General features: G+C 42.5%; 4 protein-coding genes and 1 pseudogene across 4 annotated transcripts; 3 read left to right on the forward strand and 2 right to left on the reverse strand.

Moving 5' to 3' along the window:
* The first annotated feature begins 1,371 nt into the window (after window positions 1-1,371).
* Window positions 1,372-3,098, forward strand: LOC102709465 (E3 ubiquitin-protein ligase RDUF2-like). The gene has a single exon (XM_006654840.2). It carries the CDS (start codon window positions 1,701-1,703, stop codon window positions 2,874-2,876), a length of 1,176 nt encoding a protein of 391 aa, XP_006654903.2. The 5' UTR covers window positions 1,372-1,700; the 3' UTR covers window positions 2,877-3,098.
* Window positions 3,099-6,220: 3,122 nt separating this feature from the next.
* LOC107304226 lies at window positions 6,221-6,948 on the forward strand. Its single transcript, XM_015837408.2, has one exon. The coding sequence runs from the start codon at window positions 6,282-6,284 to the stop codon at window positions 6,642-6,644; it is 363 nt and encodes a 120-aa protein (XP_015692894.1). The 5' UTR covers window positions 6,221-6,281; the 3' UTR covers window positions 6,645-6,948.
* A 5,352-nt stretch (window positions 6,949-12,300) lies between these two features.
* Window positions 12,301-22,006, forward strand: LOC102715579 (uncharacterized protein At5g02240). Its single transcript, XM_040524338.1, has 8 exons — window positions 12,301-12,522; window positions 12,605-12,876; window positions 12,966-13,002; window positions 13,142-13,239; window positions 13,346-13,407; window positions 13,690-13,813; window positions 14,080-14,269; window positions 21,580-22,006. Exons 1-7 carry the CDS (start codon window positions 12,345-12,347, stop codon window positions 14,197-14,199), a joined length of 891 nt encoding a protein of 296 aa, XP_040380272.1. The 5' UTR covers window positions 12,301-12,344; the 3' UTR covers window positions 14,200-14,269; window positions 21,580-22,006.
* LOC102709742 (scarecrow-like protein 9) lies at window positions 14,782-16,706 on the reverse strand. The gene is made up of 2 exons (XM_015836963.2): window positions 16,548-16,706; window positions 14,782-16,359 (listed from the first exon to the last, which is right to left on the reverse strand). Exons 1-2 carry the CDS (start codon window positions 16,704-16,706, stop codon window positions 14,839-14,841), a joined length of 1,680 nt encoding a protein of 559 aa, XP_015692449.1. The 3' UTR covers window positions 14,782-14,838.
* LOC107303372 lies at window positions 18,813-21,149 on the reverse strand (annotated as a pseudogene).
* Window positions 22,007-22,609: the final 603 nt, after the last annotated feature.

The following is a 22,609-nucleotide window of genomic DNA, read 5'->3' on the forward strand; positions in this document are numbered from 1 at the left end:
TACATCCACACAAAAGTCATTCTGTGATTGGTGGGCCCAAGATGACAGTGCCCAGCTAGTCGCTCACTTCTAACTTTCGTAGGATTTAAATTTATATTAAAATGCAATTATTTCTAATAACCACCTGTTTATTAATTAATCTATATGTTTTCTCATTTAACGTCATTTATTTTTTGTCTATGTTTAATCCTCCGTATTACCTAAGAAATTTAAATTATTAATTATTTTGTTGAATTCGATTTATTCGGTGGTGGGTGATGGTGAATTTGCCACGTACGCCATCACAACTCTCCTATTTTGATACATATATATCAAATTATTTTTATTAAATTTAATTTAATAACATGCTAATAATATTTTTTAATAAAATTTTGTTATAACACATGAGATATATGCTAGTTAAAAAACACTTATTTGTATAAAATTTTTAAACAAGAGAAATGACGGAACGAAGTTATAGACGTAAGCGACATCAAATAAGAAAAATCAGAGAAAATATTTCTTGTTTAAAATTTCTTATATTTATCGTCTCCAATCGCCCACCTCGTAAGATGTTATAGTATTTTTAATTATATGTAGTCATTACTAAATAATATAAAAAAAACACTATTATTTAGAAGGGACTCCATAGTTACAGAAGGCAAAGCTAGAGGGCTATTCTGGTCAATCCACCATGACGGACAGCGATGGACGGACGGACGGACATGGCGATCCAACGGCGCGAGATATGGCGGTGCGGTGGCGGCTGACGCCGTCGTCGTTCGTGTTTGCAGGCTGGCTTCTCTGCGTCTTCCCGGCCACGGTTGACGACGACTTGTCCTGAGCCCACCACTTCATTCCAGCTGCCCCATCTCCATTTCCTTTGAAACGGTCAGTCAGTCTGTCTCTTCTCTCGGTCAAACATTTTCCGTTTCGTATCTACAGCTACACGTGCATTCATTCCACCCCGAACGTACCACGAAGCCATGAAAATGTCATCAAAATACTATCTTTTTTAAACAGGAAGTTTTAATTGCATGACTACTTTTATGGAATTTTCTCTGTCTCATTTCCCTTGCCAGCTCCTTCATGGTGATAAGACAATTTGAAATTATTCAAAACTATTCTTAAAAAGTTTGATTTTTATAAACCAGAAGCTAAATTCGTCGAAATCAACTGTATGATAGGTGGCTAAGTACTTAAAAAAAGTTCAAAATTTTACATTAAAGCCAAATTCGTTTGGCTGATGCAAAAAAACACTAATCAAGCAATTTGACGCTTGAGTTTGCAAAAGAAAATAGTAGGGGGAAAAAGAAAGAAAGAAAGGAGGTGTTGAAGGAGCAATTGCAAATGCGTGTGGCTCCGGAGGATAACGGCGTGAGGAAGCAAAGCAAGTTGGCAACTTGGCTTTTCTTGCAGTTCCCTCGGCTATCATCGCCTCTACTCTCTCCTATCACAGCTCAGAGAAGACCCAAATACAACAAGAAGAAAACTAGTCTTCTCCAACTCTCTCCTCGACGCGCTTCCTCTCCGAGGCTCCGCCGCCTACTTGTACTTTGCTCTTCCGCCCCTCGACGGCGGCTCGCCTCCTGCCGCCGCCGCCGCCCCTCCGGACTCTGCCGCCGGCCGCCTTCTGGAACAGCAGAGGTAAAGAAAAATCCCTTCTTGCGGTGGTTTCTGGGGCAGATCTGAGAGCGAAAAGGTCTCGCCTTTTTTCTCCGATGGCTTCTTCCCCCTCCTCCCCCTCCCCCTCCGCCGGTGCCGCTCCGGCGCCGGCGCCGGCGTCGTCCTCCTACTGGTGCTACAGCTGCGACCGCTTCGTGCGCGCCGCGCCGCACGAGGACTCCGCCGTCGCCTGCCCGGACTGCGGCGGCGGCTTCCTCGAGGAGATGGGGGCGCCCCCTCCCCGCGCCGCCTACCTCCGCCGCCCGCGGGCGCACCACGCCAACGACCTCCGCCTGCGCCGGACGCGCCGGGCCGCCGCCGCCGCCGCGGCCGGGGACCGCTCGCCGTTCAACCCCGTCATCGTGCTGCGCCGCTCCCCCGCCGCGGTCGGCGGCGGCGACGACGACTCCCTCGCCGCGGCGACTAGCTTCGACCTCTTCTACGACGACGGCGCTGGCTCCGGCCTCCGCCCGCTCCCCGAGACCATGTCGGACTTTCTCATGGGATCCGGCTTCGAGCGCCTCCTCGACCAGCTCACCCAGATCGAAGCCGGTGGCCTCGCCCGGGCAAGGGAGAACCCGCCGGCCTCCAAGGCCGCCGTCGAGTCCATGCCCACCGTCACCATCGCCGCCTCCCACGTCGGCGCCGACTCCCACTGCGCCGTCTGCAAGGAGCCCTTCGAGCTCGGCGTGGAGGCCAGGGAGATGCCCTGCAGCCACATCTACCACCAGGACTGCATCCTCCCATGGCTCGCGCTCCGGAACTCCTGCCCCGTCTGCCGCCACGAGATGCCAACCGACGCCGCGCGCCCACGGCCCAGCAATGCCGGAACAGAGGAAGAGACGGTCGGTCTCACCATATGGAGGCTGCCGGGAGGTGGCTTCGCCGTCGGTAGGTTCGCTGGAGGGAGGAGGCCCGAGGAGAGGGAGCTTCCTGTTGTGTACACTGAGATGGATGGTGGCTTCAACAACGGTGGTGCGCCGAGGAGGATCTCCTGGGGTTCAAGGCAGAGCCGATCAACGGAGAGGAGTGCCATTAGGCGCATCTTCCGCAATATGTTCGCCTGCTTTGGTCGCAGCCATTTGTCGAATTCGCAGGCCTCCTCTTCGCATTCGAGGCCGGAGTTGAATGAGGCATCTGACCGGAGCGCCACGTTCAGCCATGGTTCAAGAAGCCGGAGCACGAGCTGGAGGCTGGAAGATGGCCACGCTGACGCCATGGTGCAAAGATAGGCCTCAACTGAAGAACGAAAAGTCGTTGATTGTTTCCGTTTCGCGAATATGTATTTAGAAGAACAAAAGTTTGTAGCAGTAACAGAAATGAGAATTGGTGTTGTACATAGGAGCAGCATCACCTCTATTAGATGATAATTTGCAGGGAAGAAGATGTTCACGACGGTGATTCTGAAACGAGCATTTGTTATTTAGAGCTGTGAATTGCTCAGCTGGTAGCAATCGACTCTGCAGTTCTATGATTCATTCAATTCAATGGTGGCCATGATTCTTTGCATCTGTGAGAACGGAATGAGACTGTTTTGATGTTTACAGCCTCGCAGGATTCAATAAAAATCTTGATCCACATGGCCCTCTAGCTTCTCATAAGTGTTCTGTTGAAATGCAAATATCTTGAAGCTAGACCAGTTTCTGGATGATTTCTGTGCTGTCACCGCCATGATTGGTGATCATGTTTTCTGGATACAGGTTTTGCCAACTAATGAAACATCAGTTTTCATGAGATCCGCTTCATTCTTCCAAAACCAACCGATGAAACATCAGTTTTCATGAGATCAACCGCCTTGTTGTAATTTGGGTGTACACTTTTTCATGTTGTAGATATTTTAGTTTCAGTACTTCCTTTCTCCTTGACTTATCTGAATTCTGAAACAAGATTTTTACACATCACTGCCCTGCTGTCAACACAGAAAGTAGCAGCCACATGGATTCACTCTCCTGTACTGCATCTGATTTCCTTTCCTGCACCCCTGCAAATGCATATACATATCTGTGCTAGCTGCAGTAAAAGCTTGGCTTGTACATTCTTCCCATGGTTGACTACCATCTCCAGTAAAATTTGCCTTCCTTTGAAAAACTTGAACACTTATGATCTGTTCTCTTGTAAGTACTCCTTGAATAGTACTGACAGTGCTGTATCAAAGTTTCATTTGGTAAACCAGCCAAGAAATGCTCCTTTCAGGCATGGTCCATGCAAACCATAATACAGCTATTGAACTGAAACGATTCCTCTGTTTGTTAGAGTACAATATATTGCAGTGTATGTATGTATGTACGTACGTATGTAGGTCCAATTATTAAGCTCTGGCCTTAATCCTGCCATTGATGTCTGTTTTGGTAGTTGAGCTGCAACTGCAAGCGAGCAGAGAGAGTTGGTGCATGTTGAGGTACGATTGCTAATTTTCTGTTGGGTTGCGTCTGCAGAATACACCGGCAAGCATTAGCACAGTATCTTTGATGCCATCATCTTGTCCCTGAACAGCTGGGGCTTTGTTCGTGTGAGTATGATGTTGAAACAGAAGAAAAAGGTCTTACATTTTACTACACTTTTTTACTCAAGTGGAAGTCATTGTCCTGTGATGAGAAGCAAGTGGTAGGCATCTGAATTCAGCACGTTTCAGATAACCAGATTCTCTCTTTGTAGGGATGACATGGATATACTTTTCTGTTGCAAAACCACATTGGTGACTCGGTGAATGGGCAACGCAGCACCCATTGAGATTGAGTTTGAGTAAAAAGAACAAAGTTTGGTTCCATTCACTAAGCAGGCAAATTGGTGATGACATGTGGCGTACAGTAACATTACTGGGGTCTTGTGCAGATCTTTCAGCAAAAAGGATTTCTTCAGAAAATGACCCTCGGAGCATTTCAGAAACCTAACTGTTTGCAGATCGTCGAGAGAGCTTGGGTCTCTTGGGCATGCTTGGAATCAATCTGGATGTGTTGCTTTCACGCATGGCACATGCATTAGCTAGCCCTACCCTTGAAAAATTCTCTCTCTCTTTCCTTCCCATTTCCTTCCTTTTATTGCAGTGAAGTACAGCTCCAATGATAATTCTGTCTACCCAACTCGGCAACTTCAACCCCTAGAAGTTTGTAATTGCCATGGATGATGGATTCCATTCTCTTTGTTGGCTGAGTTAATCTTCTTTTGTGCAGCTTCGTCAGCATTGTTAACTCAGGATTGCATTCACACTCGTCATTTCTGTCTTAATTTGTTCTGCTCCATCGAATTACTGGCCGTGGAACTTACTACTCCTTCCGGTTCACAACGTAATTATTTCTCGTCTTGTCTAGATTTATATGGATGTTAATGAATCTAGATATGTATATAAATTATATACATTCAACAATTGATAAATTTAGACAAGACTATAAAAGACTTACAATATGAAACGAAGTTAGTAGTTCATTGTTTGAGATTACCAGCCTCCCTGCTCTTGGCGTCTCATAAATTTCTGTACAACGAACCAGGCGTGTTCTTCATTGATAATCTATATTTGCACATATATACTCACCATCTCATTCCACACCCCAACCAGACGAAGGAAAAAAACATTGGTCCCCAAAAGTGTCACCACATCTAGAATTCAGGCTCTTCCTTTGTCCTCTCTACGAGATTCCTGATTTGATCAATTCTTCATCATGAGTATTCGGAAGTTGTTGGCAGTATAACCACACCTGTGGCTGTGATCTCTCTTTTCATCTCAAAATTCAAAAACACAGTTAGTAGTACGTATTACCTCTATTTCACATTATATTATAAGCAGCCCCATCTTTTTTGCTTTTGCTTATCAGCCGAAATTTTAATTTTCAACTCTAAATTTGGAGTAGATTTTATGATTTTTTTAATCATAGTTTATTTTTCAGTTTAGGCTTTTATATCACTAAGAACATGAATATAAAAGTTTTAGTTCATAAATTATTTTTCTTTGTAAATATGCCGTTTGATAATCACCGTAAAGATGTTTTCTTTATTTGTAAATTCGTATGGATGATAATATAAATATAAATATAAACCATATTTATGAATGAATCTAGATACATATACAAAGGAGATTGAGATCATCTACCTCCAAAGTTACGGTGTCTTTGTCATTGACACTTATACGTTCATGGTTTGTCAGGCCCACGTGTCAATGATAAAGTCGCGTGACTTGACGGTTGGAGGATTCTCATCCATATAAAGGGAGGGAGTACTACGAATGGATCGGTAGTTATTACTACCTCCGTTTTATATTGTAAGACTTTCTAGCCTTGTTTAAATTCATTAATTGATGAATATATATAATTTATATATATATGTCTAGATTTGTTACTATTTATATGAATTTAGACCAGAGTAGAAAGTCTTATATTGTGAAACGGAGAGAGTAATTTAAAAAGGGTAATACTAATAGTGGGCCGGGCCGGGCGGAAAGATAATTGGGGTTGAATTATTGGGCCAAGCAGTGGGGCAGTGAGAGGCCTGGGCTGACTCCAGGTGGGGCCCGCACATCTTATCCGCATCGCATGGATGGATGCGCGCGCTTGCTTATCCACTCGCCATATATGTATCGGAGGGAGAGGTGAGGTCGCAGCTCGCTCGTCGATCGCCCAACTGCACTGCACTGGTTTGCTCTAGCCATGGCTGCTTCTGCCGCTTCCGCCGGCGCCGCCGTCGTGAGTGCGCGGCCGCGGGCGTGCTGCAACTCAAACTCATCACCATGGGCGGCTGCATCGAGGAGGAGGTGGCGGGTGGCGGCGGTGGGGGAGGTGGCGGCGGAGGGGAACACGTACCTGATCGCCGGCGCGGTGGCGATAGCGCTGGTGGGGACGGCGTTCCCGTTGGTGTTCTCGCGGAGGGACACGTGCCCGGAGTGCGACGGCGCCGGGTTCGTCCGGAAGAGCGGCGCCACGCTGCGCGCCAACGCCGCGAGGAAGGACCAGGCCCAGATCGTCTGCCCCAACTGCAACGGCCTCGGCAAGCTCGGACAGATCGACAAGTAGCATCCTTCCCACTCATTTCTACCATGATCATGCATGCATGCATCCATATATAAATTTATAATCTTGTGTGTGTTGTTCAATGTATGTTCATGATCAATATGATTGATCTATATATATTATTACTGATGTAAGTTGGGCTAGCTCGTTTGGAATGCTGGAATTCCATTGCACGTGCATACGGTGTATTCCCGTTCTCCAAGCCGGCTAGCTGTCTATCGCTATACTTCAATATATAATCAATGTACCTGTATCTGTATACTAGCTTGTTGCTGGACTACTTACTGCTGCTTTTTCTTTCTGCTGATATATGTGTCTCTCCTGCAACTTCCGTTTAACCAAACATTATTATCTTGTTTCTCCCCTACGTGTAGGATTGCATATATAAATGAAATTGCATGCTCGTATATATTTCCTCATCACCTTGTGATTTAATTTGGATCGAATTGATCGCTTAATTGTTGATAAAGTACATAATTGATAATATCCACCTGTATATGAAGGCATGATAATCGACAAATTAAAGGAAGGCCTGGATTTCAATCAATATCCACCTGGCCAAATATTGCATTACTCGATCATCACTGCATGCAAACATACCCATATATACGAAGTATATGTGATCTCAATCTAGCAGGTAGGGATCGATCGATATATAATACACATGATCCATGAATGCCATGCATGGTGACCCGACGATTAACTGCAGATCGAGCCGGTGGTGGAGGGACGAGTGCCTCGTCCTCGTGATGAGGCAGTGACACCTGAATCGGAGAGTTAGCAGCTACATGCTCAATGACAGGGGACGATCAACCTAACTTGATTGGTTCTAGTACCTCCGGCCATTATATATATCATGCTTCGACCCACATTGAACCACAATTTTGTTTCGCCTTGCCGTGCAATCCTTTTGTGTGTTCGTGAAAAAAAAGAGACATGATTTTGTGGTTTTCAACCCCCATTTTATGGGTTGGGTAATTGGATAGATGGGCCGACCCAATGCAAGTGTATCAATACTAGCCATGGTGCCATCACTTTCAAAGCGGGGAAGTAGAAATAAAATACAGATGGAACGGACTTTGATAAAAACAAATAAACATTGCTCATGCCATAATATTATAATTAACACATTAAGGCATACGAGAGGATATACAACACCTTTAATTTCAAAATAAATTTATATATAAAGACATAATTAATTCACCATACACCAAAACATAGCACAAGACCTTTCATTTTTTTTAAAGACAAATTGGCAGTTCACTAATCAAATGCCTTTAAAATTGGTTAGCAATCACTCGATTTCCAGAGTCAATTAAGCACACCATTTCATCTAGGCGCCGAGACTGAATTATACATAAAGGATTAGTAACAAATATCAATCTAAATATTCTAATAATGTGGAGTTTTAGTTTGACTAATCCCGACGTCGAAATGTGGATTCTGTTTGGGGCAACTAGATAGCAAATTTGTACTGACAAACTGAGACACGGAAAACTGGGTCAACTGACGATGTGGGCACTAGGTAAGGCAGCACTCACCAGGCTCACTTCACCTCACGACTTCAGTGACCTGTGAGGCCGGCCAGGCTCGAAACCAAAAATTTAGTAAACCCAAGGCTTAACAATGAAATATAAATCTTTTGGATAAATTTTAACTAAAACACAATAATTTTTCAATGCGATTTTTTGGCCAGGCGTGGGGTTGAAGTCCAAGCTTCCCCACGCCTGGTACCGCCCATGAGGCCAGCATTGACGCAATTGAGAAACGAGAATACAAGAAGTTAGGGCATCAGGCATCGACGTTGTTGCTTCATAAATCCCAAGTTCGCACGATTGGATCGCTACGTGCTGCACTAGTGCGTCCTGCGCATTTGCTACGGGTTGTGGCCATGGCATATGTGGGTGTCTTCCACTTAGATTGTTTCTAGGCTAGAGGCTGCAAGGGGTGGGGTGACATGGGCGGTAGCTGGGCCAGTTGTCCGACCCTGTCTAATGGATAGTTCCGCCCCAGTATGCACTATCATCGTCATCTTAACTTGAAGTCTACCTGAACCGCTTATCCCGCTTGTCACCCCAGCACTTGTTGATCTTGTGGTCCAGTATCCATAACAATAAAGTCGCATTACGTTCTATGGTCCTGGCCGCATCTCTAGTGACGTGGATATAAACAGTAAGCTCCAAAACATTGGCATAGTGAGTGCGAAGTTTTGACCAACCTCTTTTTGTCGCTAACTATATACTTCGGCTTGAAACTAAAAGCCACTTGTCCGAGAGCGAAAAAACCTCGGGTGCGTCAATCATATATATGCTAGTTTGATATAGCAGTAACGCGTCATCACTATCTGTAGTATCTATGCTTTCATCATCGCCTTAATTGTACTCTTCCTAAACTTCCTCTTTTACCACTTGCCGCCCCCAATGAAACCGAACACTCTCCTTAATCTTGTATGGTCCACTATCCATAGTAAAACTCTATATAGCAAACTCCAAAACCTTGGTATATAATTATAACCATACAATTTCAACATGTGGGTTTCTTCTTCACTAGAGAACATTTCAACTTCAAACCACTTGTGTGAAAGCAAGAAAACAGAGAATATACATATAGATAAATCATTACAAGACATAGGCCATGTTATTTTGAGGGATTATGTAACCGGTGTGAAAAACGTAGAAACATATTAGTATATGATTAATTAATTATTACAAAAAAAACTTAAAAAATGGATTGATATGATATTTGAAATCAACTTTCCTATATAAACTTTTTATAATTAAAATACACACCGTTTAACGGTTTGGGAAGCATGTGTGCGAAAAACGAGCGAATTTAGGTTAGTTAACTAGGAGAAAGAACGGAGCCATAAGTAGTATCTAAAACATGCGTCAAATATTACCGTGCGCACGTGCATGCTAAATATTCGGACCAATCGATCAATAAATTCGAAACCAAGCTATTATAATCATCAAAATGTTCTAATCTCCTTTTCCTACTGAATTTACCCTCCTTAGATCGAGTAATTCATATGTAGACTTCAAATTAATCAACTATCATAATGATGAGAGATCGATCGAAGACAACAATAATAAGCAATACATTAAAGAAATTAATTAAGAAGAAAGATATGAAAGAGAAATCAACATTGCACCAGGCCATGAGAAGGTAACTAAAGATGTATGAGGAGCGATGTAAAGCTAGCGATTATTAATCATGGATGCTCCATCGACCAGCCGCCGGCCGGGGATAAACCGAGTGTATATATGTAGATCACGAGATGGTACATTGATTGATTATTGATGATCGAGAAATTAAGAAAATTAATTTAAATAAGAGAGAAACCTCTCCGGCGCAGCGCATGCAGGATCGTCGTCGTCGGGAGCATGCATGTACGTTGGTCCGGTCGAGGTAGCTCGATCAGTACTCGTCGCGCCAGCAGATGAGCATTTGGATGCAGCGGCGCATGATGTAGAAGCGAGCCCGGTGCTCCTTCACCGTCTTCGTCAGCCGCTGCTTCAGGCTCAGGCTCTCGGCGGAGTAGCTCCTCCGGCACAGCAGCTTCACGCCGCCGGCCGTCTCCGGCGAAGCAGGTGCAGGCTGCATGGCGCTCTTCTGCTGCTTGCCGCCGGTGGTAGGCGTAGCCTCCTTGATGATCTTCAGATCACTCTTCTTCTTGTTCATCACCTCCTGCACCCCGGCTTCCGCAGCCTCCTCCTCCTCCTTCTTCCTCAGGCTCTTCACCGCCGGCGCCTGCTTCTCTCTCCCGCCGCCTGCACCCTCCATCTCGGTGGTCGTCGTCGTCGCAGGAGGGAAGAGGATGATGTAAGCTAGGTAGAGAGAGCGAGGTGCAGGTGCAGCCTGTGTGGCTGTGTGCGGCATGGCTTTGTACAAATCAAGACACAGGGGGCATGCAGCCATTGCTGACGCGTGGGCCCCGCCCCCGGCCGTCCGATCTCCGGCGACCGACGGCGACGATCGCGCGGCCGAACGAGCACGGCCGGCGCGTGTGCATGATATGCATGTCTGCCTCCGTTTGCTTCCTTCCGTTACGTCTCGTCTCTCGCTCGCGGCCAGCATCATCACCATCGATCATGCATTCTTCTGTCTCTTTTTCCTCCTTGCTAATTAAACCCATAGATTTAAACAAAGACTTATTTGGAAGCAAAGCAATCCAAAGTGTAGCAGCCTCATTTTTTCACTTTTGTTTATTTTTTTTAACCTTAAATTTAGAAACTTTTAGGATAGTTTATTTTTTTTAGTGTTAGTCTTTTAGATAAGTAACGACACGTATATAAAAATTTTATTTATAAATTATTTTTCGTTTGTAAATATGTCGTGAAAAAACCAACAATCACCCCTCTGGATCGATGCAACGGACTGAGGGATGGCATTTGCAATGGCCATCTTTTCCAGCTAGCAACTTTTATTCCTTTCTGCATGGCCAGGATGAAAGCTGGGCTGGCACACATGTTTCACTGGATAAACACCAAATTAAAACACAAATGATATAAAGTTATAAACTACTTGCTGTTTTAGCACGTTCTGATTATTAACTGTTACCTGTTAAGAATGAACGATGATCCCTGATCAGAAAGCCATGCAAAACCATGCTTTGGTCGTTTTGTTTTCTTATGCTTTTTCATGGCCTCAAGAAGATATATACAGATGATTGTGGAGTACAATACTGTATATCTTGCTGTTTTTTTTGGTATGGATGCAAAACTTTGGTCCACAGGATGTTTAAAATCTTTCAGTTGTGTAGTGGTACCCAATTAATTAATAGTGCACTTGCCATGTGAAGTGAAGGGATGGATTTGATGCTCATGATTTCCTTTTGTTTTAACTGTGGAGAATTATCATTAAAACAACTAGGAGAATGCATAATCTGTTTTTCTTGGGCTGGGAAGAATGCTGGACTTTATTCAAGCACCGGTTGTATTTAAGAGTAGAATCATCGCGACAACATATTTATAAATACAAATGGATGCATTTTCAAAAGAATTATGACAAGACTAATGGTGTATATATGCATGACTAATGGTGTATATATTTGCGTGTGTATCTTCCATGTCATAAAAAGAATGCATAGGGCTTTACTGCAACTCTTGCTGTCCCTAAAGGGCCCTTCTTCTACCCCAGTTTTGAGTGTTGACATGAGGTTGCCCATAAATTCAACATTATTTTTGTTGCAAAATTTGAAAAGAAAAACACGAATATAGAGAATTACGAAACACACATTTGCATAGAAATAGAGAGAAAAATTTAACGAAACAAAAGCGGTCTTTTGCAAATTTACCAGTAGTTTTTTTTATATTGCAATGATATTACTAGAATGACAATTTTAATTACAGTTTTACAATTTTCCAGTGGCATTTTCACTGTAACTTTTCGTATCAGTATCTAACTTTGCAATTGTTCTAAGAGAATTTTTCCCATCTTTTAAAAGATACCATGAAGTACCACTGTTTTTTTATAAAATTTAGTACCTCTTGATATCTAAATAGGAAAAATGCTCTTCTTTCCCAAAAAAAAAAAAGAGAGAGAGAGGAAACTGCGTTCATTCAGGAAGGTCCGGCCCACAGACACATGCGGCCCACTAAAATTGTCGAAATTGCCCCTCCACATAGCGGGAAAGCGATAAGGAGAGCGACAACCAAAGCAACCACCACTCGCCTCCATCTCGCCGGAGAAGACCACACAACCATGGCCGCCGCCGCCTCCACGCGGATGGGATTCTCTTCTCCGTTCGCGTGCCCGCATCTCAGGCCCCCCCGCCACGCCATTGCGGCGAGGCGAGGTCCCAGGAGGGCCGGGCTGGCCGTCTCCGCCGCCGGTGGGTCGCCTCCCACCGTGCTCGTCACCGGCGCCGGCGGCCGAACGGGTACGATGCACTCCTTTTGCGGAAACCAACCCCTCCCTCGCCTCGCCAACTTTCCCATCTGGGTTCTTGTAATGGAATCCAGGCCAGATTGTGTACAAGAAGCTCAAGGAGAGGGCGGAGCAGTTTGTGGGCAGAGGGCTGGTCAGGACCGAGGAGAGCAAGGCCAAAATAGGGGGCGCCGCCGACGTGTTCGTCGGAGACATAAGAGATCCGGGGAGCATTGCTCCTGCCATCGAGGGCATCGACGCGCTCATCATCCTCACGAGTGCGGTTCCAAAGATGAAGCCAGGGTTTGATCCCAGCAAGGGGGGACGCCCAGAGTTCTACTTTGAGGAAGCCTCTTATCCTGAGCAGGTTACCAAAAATCACCCACATTTTCTGGGCCAGATTGTGCATTGATTTTAAATTGATGTTCTTGTGCTGTTTTGCTGTACTCTTTTAAGGTGGATTGGATTGGTCAAAAGAATCAAATAGATGCTGGTAAACATCTTTGCCTTGCATATAAACTTAATTGTTTGTTTTAAGCTGTCGTGTTCAATCAGTAATGTCAAGGACTTGTCAGTCTAGCTAGCATCCATTTCTTATTCTTGTGTCTCTTCTTTTTCTAATCTTCATGCAGCCAAGAGCATTGGTGTAAAACAGGTGGTTTTGGTTGGATCCATGGGTGGAACAGATGTCAATCACCCACTAAATAAATTAGGAAATGGCAATATACTGGTATATAACATATCCGATGATTTTCTTATATTTTATCATCTTCAAATATGCTTGTGTATACTGTTTTTAAGATCTGAACACTTTAGTATTGTTTGAAAATTCGCAGGTTTGGAAACGAAAGGCAGAGCAGTACCTGGCAGACTCAGGTTTACCATATACAATTATAAGGTTGTAATACAATTACATCTCTTAAAACTATAGTTGTAAAATGCACATTGTCTTGCATAGTCCACATTTTATTAGCACAATAGCTTTCTAGAACACGGTTTAACTTTTCTTCCCTATAGGTCCCTGCAGCTTAATTATAAACTCAAGTCTTATGTATGCCTGTCAGGAATAGAAAACACACCCACAGTGCAGCTGAAAATAGAAAAAATATTATCATAACTTGAATTGGAGATTGTATCTTGCTTGTGTGACAGCATAATCTTCATTTTGTTTGTATGGCAGGGCTGGAGGATTACAGGATAAAGATGGTGGCGTGCGAGAGTTGATTGTTGGGAAGGATGATGAAATCTTGAAGACGGAAACAAAAACTATTGCCAGGGCAGATGTTGCAGAAGTTTGTTTACAGGTACCTTCACAACAGAGGATGACATTTACTGTTTATAAGCTCGCTCAGTGCCTCTTGCATCTATGGATTACCATGTTTCTGAAAACAATGTCAATCCACCAAAGCATTATCTAAAAAGCATTAATCTACCAAACGTAAAGTTGCAACTTTCCCAGTTTCTGTGCTTACACATGCCATGCATTTTTCTTCTCTCTCTAAAGAAGCTATTTGTGTCAAGTGCTGATTTAGTTGCCTGATCCATCTGTGCCTGTTTCTTTCCTATGCAGGCCTTGCTATTTGAGGAGGCAAGGTTTAAGGCATTTGATCTGGCATCAAAACCTGAAGGTGAAGGGGCACCTACAACAGATTTTAGGGGTCTTTTTTCACAAGTTAATAGTCGCTTCTAAGAAGATATAGTCATTTCTCAAGCAAGGATGACACTTGTGATTGAATAATATGAAATGCGTATTGAGTAAGGTTAGTTTCCTACGTAGTACCTTCCAGTACTAAATTGAAATATATATCCTTTGTTTCATGCTTCCATGTAGTATTATATTTCCATACTTATATTCTTGTTCATCCCTTGTATTAATAGGTAGTAAATTCTGCACATATTTTTATTTTTTGTGATATTTTCCTTTACCTGGTACCATTTTGAGGGAAAAAAACACATCTGCTAATTTCATACCACTATAGCAAAGTGATTGCTTATTGCACAATCAAACAATATCTTCAAAACATTCTGAGAAATACAAATGCTTCATGTAGTAATTCATTCCCAGAGAATATATTAAGGATGAAATTTAGCTACTCAACGCTTTTTAATTACTGTGGACACCTTCTGTATTAATTTTGTTTTTTAAAAAATAGAGAGCAACAAAAGTCAAATCCATGCTATCTTATTCCAAGGTTGTCTCCATTATCCATAAACACACGAAATAAATTGCTATAGTTAACATGCTTGTACTTATGATTATATATAGCTAGCTCTGGAGGATATTGGAGACTGATAGAGATCTTCTTTGATCTTACTGATTAGCATATGGTTAACTAGGTTTCCATGTTGACAGTGCATGTATTATCCTCCCCTTCCATCCCTGCAGCAGCCAGCCACTATCTTCATCAATCACAAAGTCTTCATGATAAAACTCCTTGTAATATACTGATCTCTTCAGAATGTCTTGATCAACAGGAAGTTGTTTGAACCCAGCCCTGAGGATCCTCACTTGCCACTGTTTGTAGCTTTCTGGCCTTTCAGTCCTTTCTGGACCTTCGCATGCTACAACATTAAGTGCATCATTCCCAAAGATATCCTTCTCTACCAGTATCCTCGCTTCATGATTCCTAGGAACATTTGTGTCGAGCATGTCAAAAAGTGAAGAGTAATGGAATAGAACCTCTCTGAATCTAGTCGGGAAGAATGGGGAGCTGTACAATCCATTCACAACACCAAGGATGAAGACCTCTGGGTTCATCCTCTTCATCATACGTAGTACCCTATCCCTTGCGCTATCAATGTTTTCCATCTCATCACCTAGTTTTCTCATTCGTGACATGCGGTTGATTATGAGCACCTCATCCTTGTGAATACTGAGATCCTCAATGCAGATTGTTTCCCATCTTGAAGCAATGCCATGATATTGGAAAGGTACATTGAACATGTTTGCATACTCTGCCAACCGCTTTCCTGTCTCCTCGATCCTTTCATGAGGGCGAAAACCTGGTTGGGGTACATCTATACCTGTGATTCGAAGCTTAGGGGGGCCACCTTCTCCTTTTGCGAGGCGCTGGATTAGACATGGCCACTGAAAGCCAAAGAGGATGCCAAAATCAATGATATGCAATGTTGGTTTCCCCTCCAAAACATCAATGATGGTTTTGTTGGAGAAGTAGTATGTTACCATTTCAAAAGGGCATGCTACAATATATAGATGGTAAGCCTTTAGCATGTCTCTGGCACTTGTTTGTTTTGTCATCAGCTTTTCATACATTTGACTCCCAGTCCCAGCCAAGTGTGCCTCGAGTCCATCTGCAAAGCAATTTGCTAATCTCTGAGAACCATCTCCATATGGGGAAGCGTGGTGCCTTATCTTCTTGATTAGTTCACTGGCAAAGGGATGGTCGTTACATGCTATCGCTTGTGCACATTGCATTAGAAAAACCCTGAGATTTATTGCCTCCTTATGCTCCTTCTGACTTCTTGGCTTCCTTTGCCCTTGGCCACATCCTTTTCTTTGAACTTTCTTTGGCTTGTCGCTTGTTTCTTTTGCCATCATTCCTCTAAGGTGAGCAACTTCACCAGGGAGCTGCCTATTGCAGAGAAGGACACTGTCAAACATTTCGTCCCGAATTCTTCCGCAAGTAGAGATGGCAAGATGCTTAATATTCCTCGGTTCCATCAACTCTAAATCCTCAACATGAGGATGTACTTCGTTCTCATGCTTGCCCTTTTGTTCTCTTGCCTCTATTGTTCGTTTGCAAGCAGAAAGGTCATTCCTATCTGTATCATCCACTAACTTTTCAATATTTGGAACAAACTTCTTTGCTTCCTCAACACCTCTCCTAAACTGCAAGACCAGACGGTCAAATTCAGAAGACCAGTCAGTGGATACCGAGTGCGCACCCCGTGACTCAAGGAGATCACTAACAGAGCTACCACTACATGTCTGTTCATAATAATTGCTGCTACCATTATCAGGGTAATCTGCTTGGCTGTCACCACTGATCGCTATCTCCTAGATGAAGGTGGGTATGCCTTCCCAAGAATATCGTAGAAGAGCTTCTCTGTCGCCTGAAGTGCACCTTGTCCTTTGTTTACGCTGATGTTATCATCAATGTCCTCCTCCATCAATATTCTGTTTATATAATCAAGAGTTATATTTGAGTTGGTCTCAAAATACTCAGGGCTGTCCATTATGCTAGACCTGCACTGCTTTAAGCTTTTGAAGTAGAACTTTATGATCCACAAAGAGCAAGTCAACCTTTTAGAAGTGTTTCTTTACCAGCCAAAGTTTATGTTTTTTTTTTTCAAAACTTGATAATGAAAAATATTCCTTCTAAAATCACAATCAACAAGTTCTATGTAGTGTATGCAATGGAAAAAGATGACGCATGAGCATGCTATTAGCTCTTCTGTGAACAATGAGAATTGAAAGCACTATCCACTTATTAGCTAAGTTTCAATATTATTTGTATTCCTAGTCTCTAGTGTGAGGTGAACACAGTATGAATTTGATAAAAGAAGAGTAAACATTTTTTGGATCACTCCACTCTTAAGCAAAAATCCCAAACAAGACATGAATAGGATAAGTTGAGTTGTTTCATGGTTCTGAGAGATGCCACACTAACTAACAACAGTAGGTGCCTAGAAGAAAATTAACACTCTGTAGGATTGTAATTTGCAAAACATTTGTGATAAGCTGATAAGTAAACCAACTTTGGTACATAATTTTGAAGATTGTATGCACTACTTGCTATGTAAACCGTGCTTTTGACATGGATAACCTCTGAATTCGGTAAGACTCTTCTCGAGAAAATTGTCAGTGTATCAAAATGTAGGGGTTGGTATGCCAAAGCTGCATATAAACAAAAGGGTTAACTATCCTGTAGAAACACGCTTTTACGATGTATACTACTGGTGCTACCAACTGTTCAGAGTGGCAAGTGAAATTACATCAATATTTGCCCAGCTTACTGAAGTATCTATGGCAAGGAAGGAGGGAGGTGAAAAAACTGGGGACTTTCTTTTAATCCATACAGAGAGGTCCATTGTCCAGTTCTTATGAAAGGGGCTGGGGCTCCCTCATTGTGCTGATGGGCGAGGGACTGGGGGTTCTCTTGTTGATGTGAAAATTGTTTTAATTTTCATCTTGGACTTTATTTCTTGTTGCTTTCTTGTTGACATCTGGCTGATTAATATTAAGGTTTATTTCTTGTAACCTTCTTCTTGACACTTGATTTATAAAACCTAGAACTGCAACATGAAAAAGCTAACAGATAATATTCCAAATGGCTTTCTTGTGAACATTTCTGTTAAAAACTAGGCAACAATGTTATTCAGCCAGGCTGGGTCTTTTGGTTCGGTTGGACAGATTGATTCCCGTATAACCAAAGAGAAGGATGTGACAAAAGAACACCATGTGTCCAGGAAAATGACAAGTAAACTAAAATTCCAAAACTATTGTCTTAACTATTTACCGTACAATGCTGTCCACACTATCCCATGTTAAACAGTAATTGATTACCTTATGACTCAATTTTTTTAGAATAATGACCAAGTGATGAATATAATCTACAATTTGTACTGTGAAGAATAATTTACTGGTATACCATGAGGTAGTTGTTTTGTGATTTGTCCAAGAGTTGCTGATATATTCTTAGTAGCACCTCCTAGTTTTTCCAGTCAAAATAATTTTCTAATACTAGTAGGCAGAAAGAACAATCGTAAGTCACTGGAGCACAAATCTCTTATTTGAGATTACAGTTGTTATTGCCTGCATCTTTTCTCTTGTTGTGTCCTTCTCAGGTATTCAAATTATTTTTTTGCTTCCCCCATTCACATGCTTTGTTTTACACTTTTACTCAATGCACTTAGATATTGTGTTACTATACAATTTATTATGCATGAAAGACAAAGAATGGCGTTTCTGAACATTCTACACATTGAATTTAGAAAAATAAAACAGATTCATTAGCTCTCCTTTTATCTCTCCTTTTTTTTGAGATGGAAAAGGATTTCCATTAACCGATTGGACTGGACAAATCTCTAGCCACCAAATCAGAAACAGAAACCGGTGTATGGAGTAGCTTTCTAGTACAACTTGTTCAGAAACTAAAGAAACAAAGAAGATTTTATTGTAGTTCTTGTGGAGGTGCTTTGAATTACCAAAAGGTACATATTTTTGAGATGTAAGATGCCAGTACCTCCTCCAAAGGTACTATAAAAAGTATGCTATACTTTCCTTTTGTTTAGTTTCTATATATGCTCATGTAGTAGGTGAATTCAATCAAATCAAAACATAGAGTATACAGATCTGTTCATTTATTGTGTTCTGGATTGTTTTAAGTAGATACAGAGTTTGGCAGTTGCCTACTTGCCTATGCACCTTTTTGAGCATCACATCATGTACATGAGGAACTGTCTGAATCTCACTGATCCGAATGTGATTCATTAGGCCCATGTGGATATGGCATAGATTACCCTCCCTTTCCATCCTTGTAGTAGCCAGCCACTATCTTCATCAGCAACAAAGTCCTCATGATAAATCCCTTTTTTCATATTTACTATCTCCTTCAAGGTGGCTGGATCAACAGGAAGCTGCTTGAACCCAGCCTTGAGGCACCGTGCTTGCCACTGCTTGTAACTTTCTGGCCGCTCAGTCCTTTCTGCACCCTCGCATGCTATGATGTTTAGTGCATCCTTCCCAAAGAGTCCCCTCTCTATCATCTTTCTTGCCTCGTTATCCCGTGGAACATTTGCATCGATCATGTCAAACAATGAAGAGTAATGGAACAGGACCTCTTTGAAACGTGTTATGAAGAAGGGAGAGCTATATGATCCATTGACAATACCAAGAATAAAAACCCTTGGGTTCATCATCTTGATGGTTTTCAGCACCCTGTCCCTTGCACTATTCATAGCTACCATCTCATCACCAAGATTCTTCATCCTGAACATACAGTTGATTATGAGCACTTCATCCTTGTCAATGTTCAGGTCCTCGATTTGAATAGTTTCCCATCGTGAGGCAATGCCCTGATATTGAAAAGGCACATTGAACAAGTTTGCATAATCAGCCAACCGCTTCCCTGTCTCCTCAATTATTTCACAGGGGTGGAAACCTGGCTGGGGCATATCTATACCTGTGATCCGAAGCTTGGGTGGACCCCCTTCTTCATTTGCAAACCGCTGGATCAATGATGGCCACTGAAAGCCAGTACAAATGCCAAAATCAACAATGTGCACCTTCCTTGGTTGCTGCCCCTTGGATGCATCAAGAATAGTGTGGTTAGAGAAGGCGAACGATGCCCTGTCAAAAGGGCAAGCTGAAAGTTTGAGGCTGTAAGCCTTCAACATATTCTCAGTACTGGTTCGCCTTGCCATGAGCTTATGATACATCTGGCTTCCGATCCCAGCCAAGCGTGCCTCCAGGCCATCCACCAAGTAAAATGCCAACCTCTGATTACTATCTCCATCTGCTGAAGAATGATGCCTTATCTTCTTCACTAGTTCACTGGCCAAAAGGCGGTCGTCAGCTGCTACTGCTTGTGCACAGTGGATGAGGAGACTCCTGAGATCAACTACATCTTTCTGGAGTTGCTTCTTATACCTCAATTTCCGTCTTGCAGATCCTTTGGTTTGTCCATTCAGTGAATTCTTGCTTGCTTCCTTTGCCATTGTTTCTCGAAGATGTGATGCTTCAGCAAAATTCTTCACACCATAGCAGAGCAGAACCTTGTCAAACATTTCATTCCGGATTATTTCACAGTAATAGATGGCATAGCGTTTGCTGTTCCTTCCTTCCAAAATATCCAAGTCCATGATGTAAGGGTTGTCCCTTTGATCTGTCACCTTGAAGGCTGCATATTTGCTCTTGTCTCCTACTTTTGCCTTTGTAGTCATTTTGGAAATGGAGAGCCTGTCACTGTCCAAATTAATCACCAACTTATCGATACTTGGAATAAATCTGTTTGCCCCCTCGACACCTCTTCTAGTTTGCAAGCTAGGGATGTCAAATCTAGAAGTCCAGGCAGTGCTTACCGCTTGTTGATTTGGTAGAAAAAGACTCCTTCTGTAGCTATATGAACTCAACGGGGTCAGCAAGGGCTGTAACATGGTGTAACTGGAATGGCTAGTGTGTTGCCTGTTGTGATAATTGTTGCTGCTAGTGTTCTCATCAGGTATATCTGGTTCATTTGCGCTATGGAGCGGTAGCCGGTTAAGTGATGGTGGGTAGACCTGCTCAAGAATATCATAGAAGGGCTTCTCTGCAGCCTGAAGAGCAGCCTCACCTTGGTGCAGGTCAACCCTCTCATCGCTGTCCTCCATCAGCATCTGACTTATGTGGTAAAGGGCATCATTTGATCTGATCCTCTGGTACTCTAGACTAGCCCCTGCATCAATCTGAAATTGTGTTTGTCCAAGGTTACTTTTGCCATTGCGCATCCCAGCAGTGGCGACTGCACCAGACAAATATGTTCTTGATCCAGTGGTTGGCTGGGAAAACAACCGTGGATTGCTCAGGCTGTAGGTGTACAAGCTGACTTGCTGCTGGGAAGAAGAGGAAGAGTCATCAAATGGCTGTGATGTTTCTGTGATGGTGTACAGATTGACAAAGGGACGACGATCAATCACCATTTAGTATTTTGTTGCCACCTCGAATTGGAGGATTTATCCCTCAGCTGAACTCCAGAAACATCTTCCATGTCCCACAGCAAATGAATTCAGCTTCTTGTCTGTAAAGGGGAAAGTCAAGCAAATTTTGTATGGGACAGATTCTGAATTCTTCACGGTTACCCGAAACTATGTTCAGCCTACTCATTTGGTAGAATCCAGAATACTTGCATCCCCAAATCATAAAGGTTGTTATAGAGGGATTGCAACCAGCTAGCCTAGATTTTTCATCATCCTTTTTTCTCTCAGAAAATTCATCCTACAATTGTTTTGGCATGAAGTTTTATGAAAACAAACGAACAGAACTATTTTCACCAGTTGCAAATTGAATTGTCAATGACAGGACAGTACACCTAAAGTTATCATTTCTAACATTCTTAACTTTGAACTGCAGGAGGCTCCTGATTGAAGAACTCAGAAAATTGCTGTCTGCTAGTCTTGGAGAACTAGTTAAAGTAGACAAACACTCACCTTACTGATCAGCAATTCAGCAGCCACATCATATCCAGGTTCCTTGAGCAGAGAATCCACAGACAAGTGAAAGAAGAGGATCATAGGCCATGTTCTTTTCACCTGCTTATATAGAGATTGTATCATCCCCATGAAGGTCTTTAGATTTGAGGAGTTAATCTTCTTTGTTAAACCGGTAGTGAGACTAGTGTCGATGTAAACTAAAATCTTTGTATGCATCTTAGTTTTTTTTTTTTTTGGATATTCTTGATGCAAATCTGTAATGCTCCGTACATGTTTTGCGCCAAGTTGAGACAGAGCCCAGCTAGAAACATGTGTCTTTTTAAATAAAAATAATTCTATATTGTCAATCTGTAGCTAACTACAATGCCCTCGGCAATCGGCATCAAGAATCTCTAATTATAAAAAAGAAATAACAGCATAAACGATTGTTTAAACATTATAATATAAGAATACAAGAAACATCCATCCATATATACAAGAGGTACCTCCAATTTAGTTGGCAAAAAAACATTAGTATTGACAAATTAAGGAATCACGGTTAGTGTACACACTGAAGCAAAAAGCAAACGTAGCAATCAAAGAAACGCCAGTCTACCGGTGACATCGATGAGCACATTTTGGCGGTCTTTCTGTGAAATTATTTCCATAGCCGAACCATATATATTTATCTTGTGTTGACATGGGGAGAATGGTGCTCCACCAGTATCAGTTTATTTTATAAAAAAATGTTATAAAATCCGAATACATTCCAATTAAATTCTAATACCTCCATCCTAAAAGACACTATTTTTAGTCTCCAAACTCGCATACGGTGACTTCATCAGTTTCAAGATGTGGCGGGCCCAGAGATAGAGTGTGTGCTCATGTGTTCATGGGGTGTCGATTTCGAGATGTGGCTGGCCCATAGATGCACGTTATGAGTCCATATTTTGTTTTTGTAGTGTATTTTG

The sequence above is a fragment of the Oryza brachyantha genome, chromosome 5 (genome assembly GCF_000231095.2).
Source record: "Oryza brachyantha chromosome 5, ObraRS2, whole genome shotgun sequence".
Classification (NCBI taxonomy): Eukaryota; Viridiplantae; Streptophyta; class Magnoliopsida; order Poales; family Poaceae; genus Oryza; species Oryza brachyantha.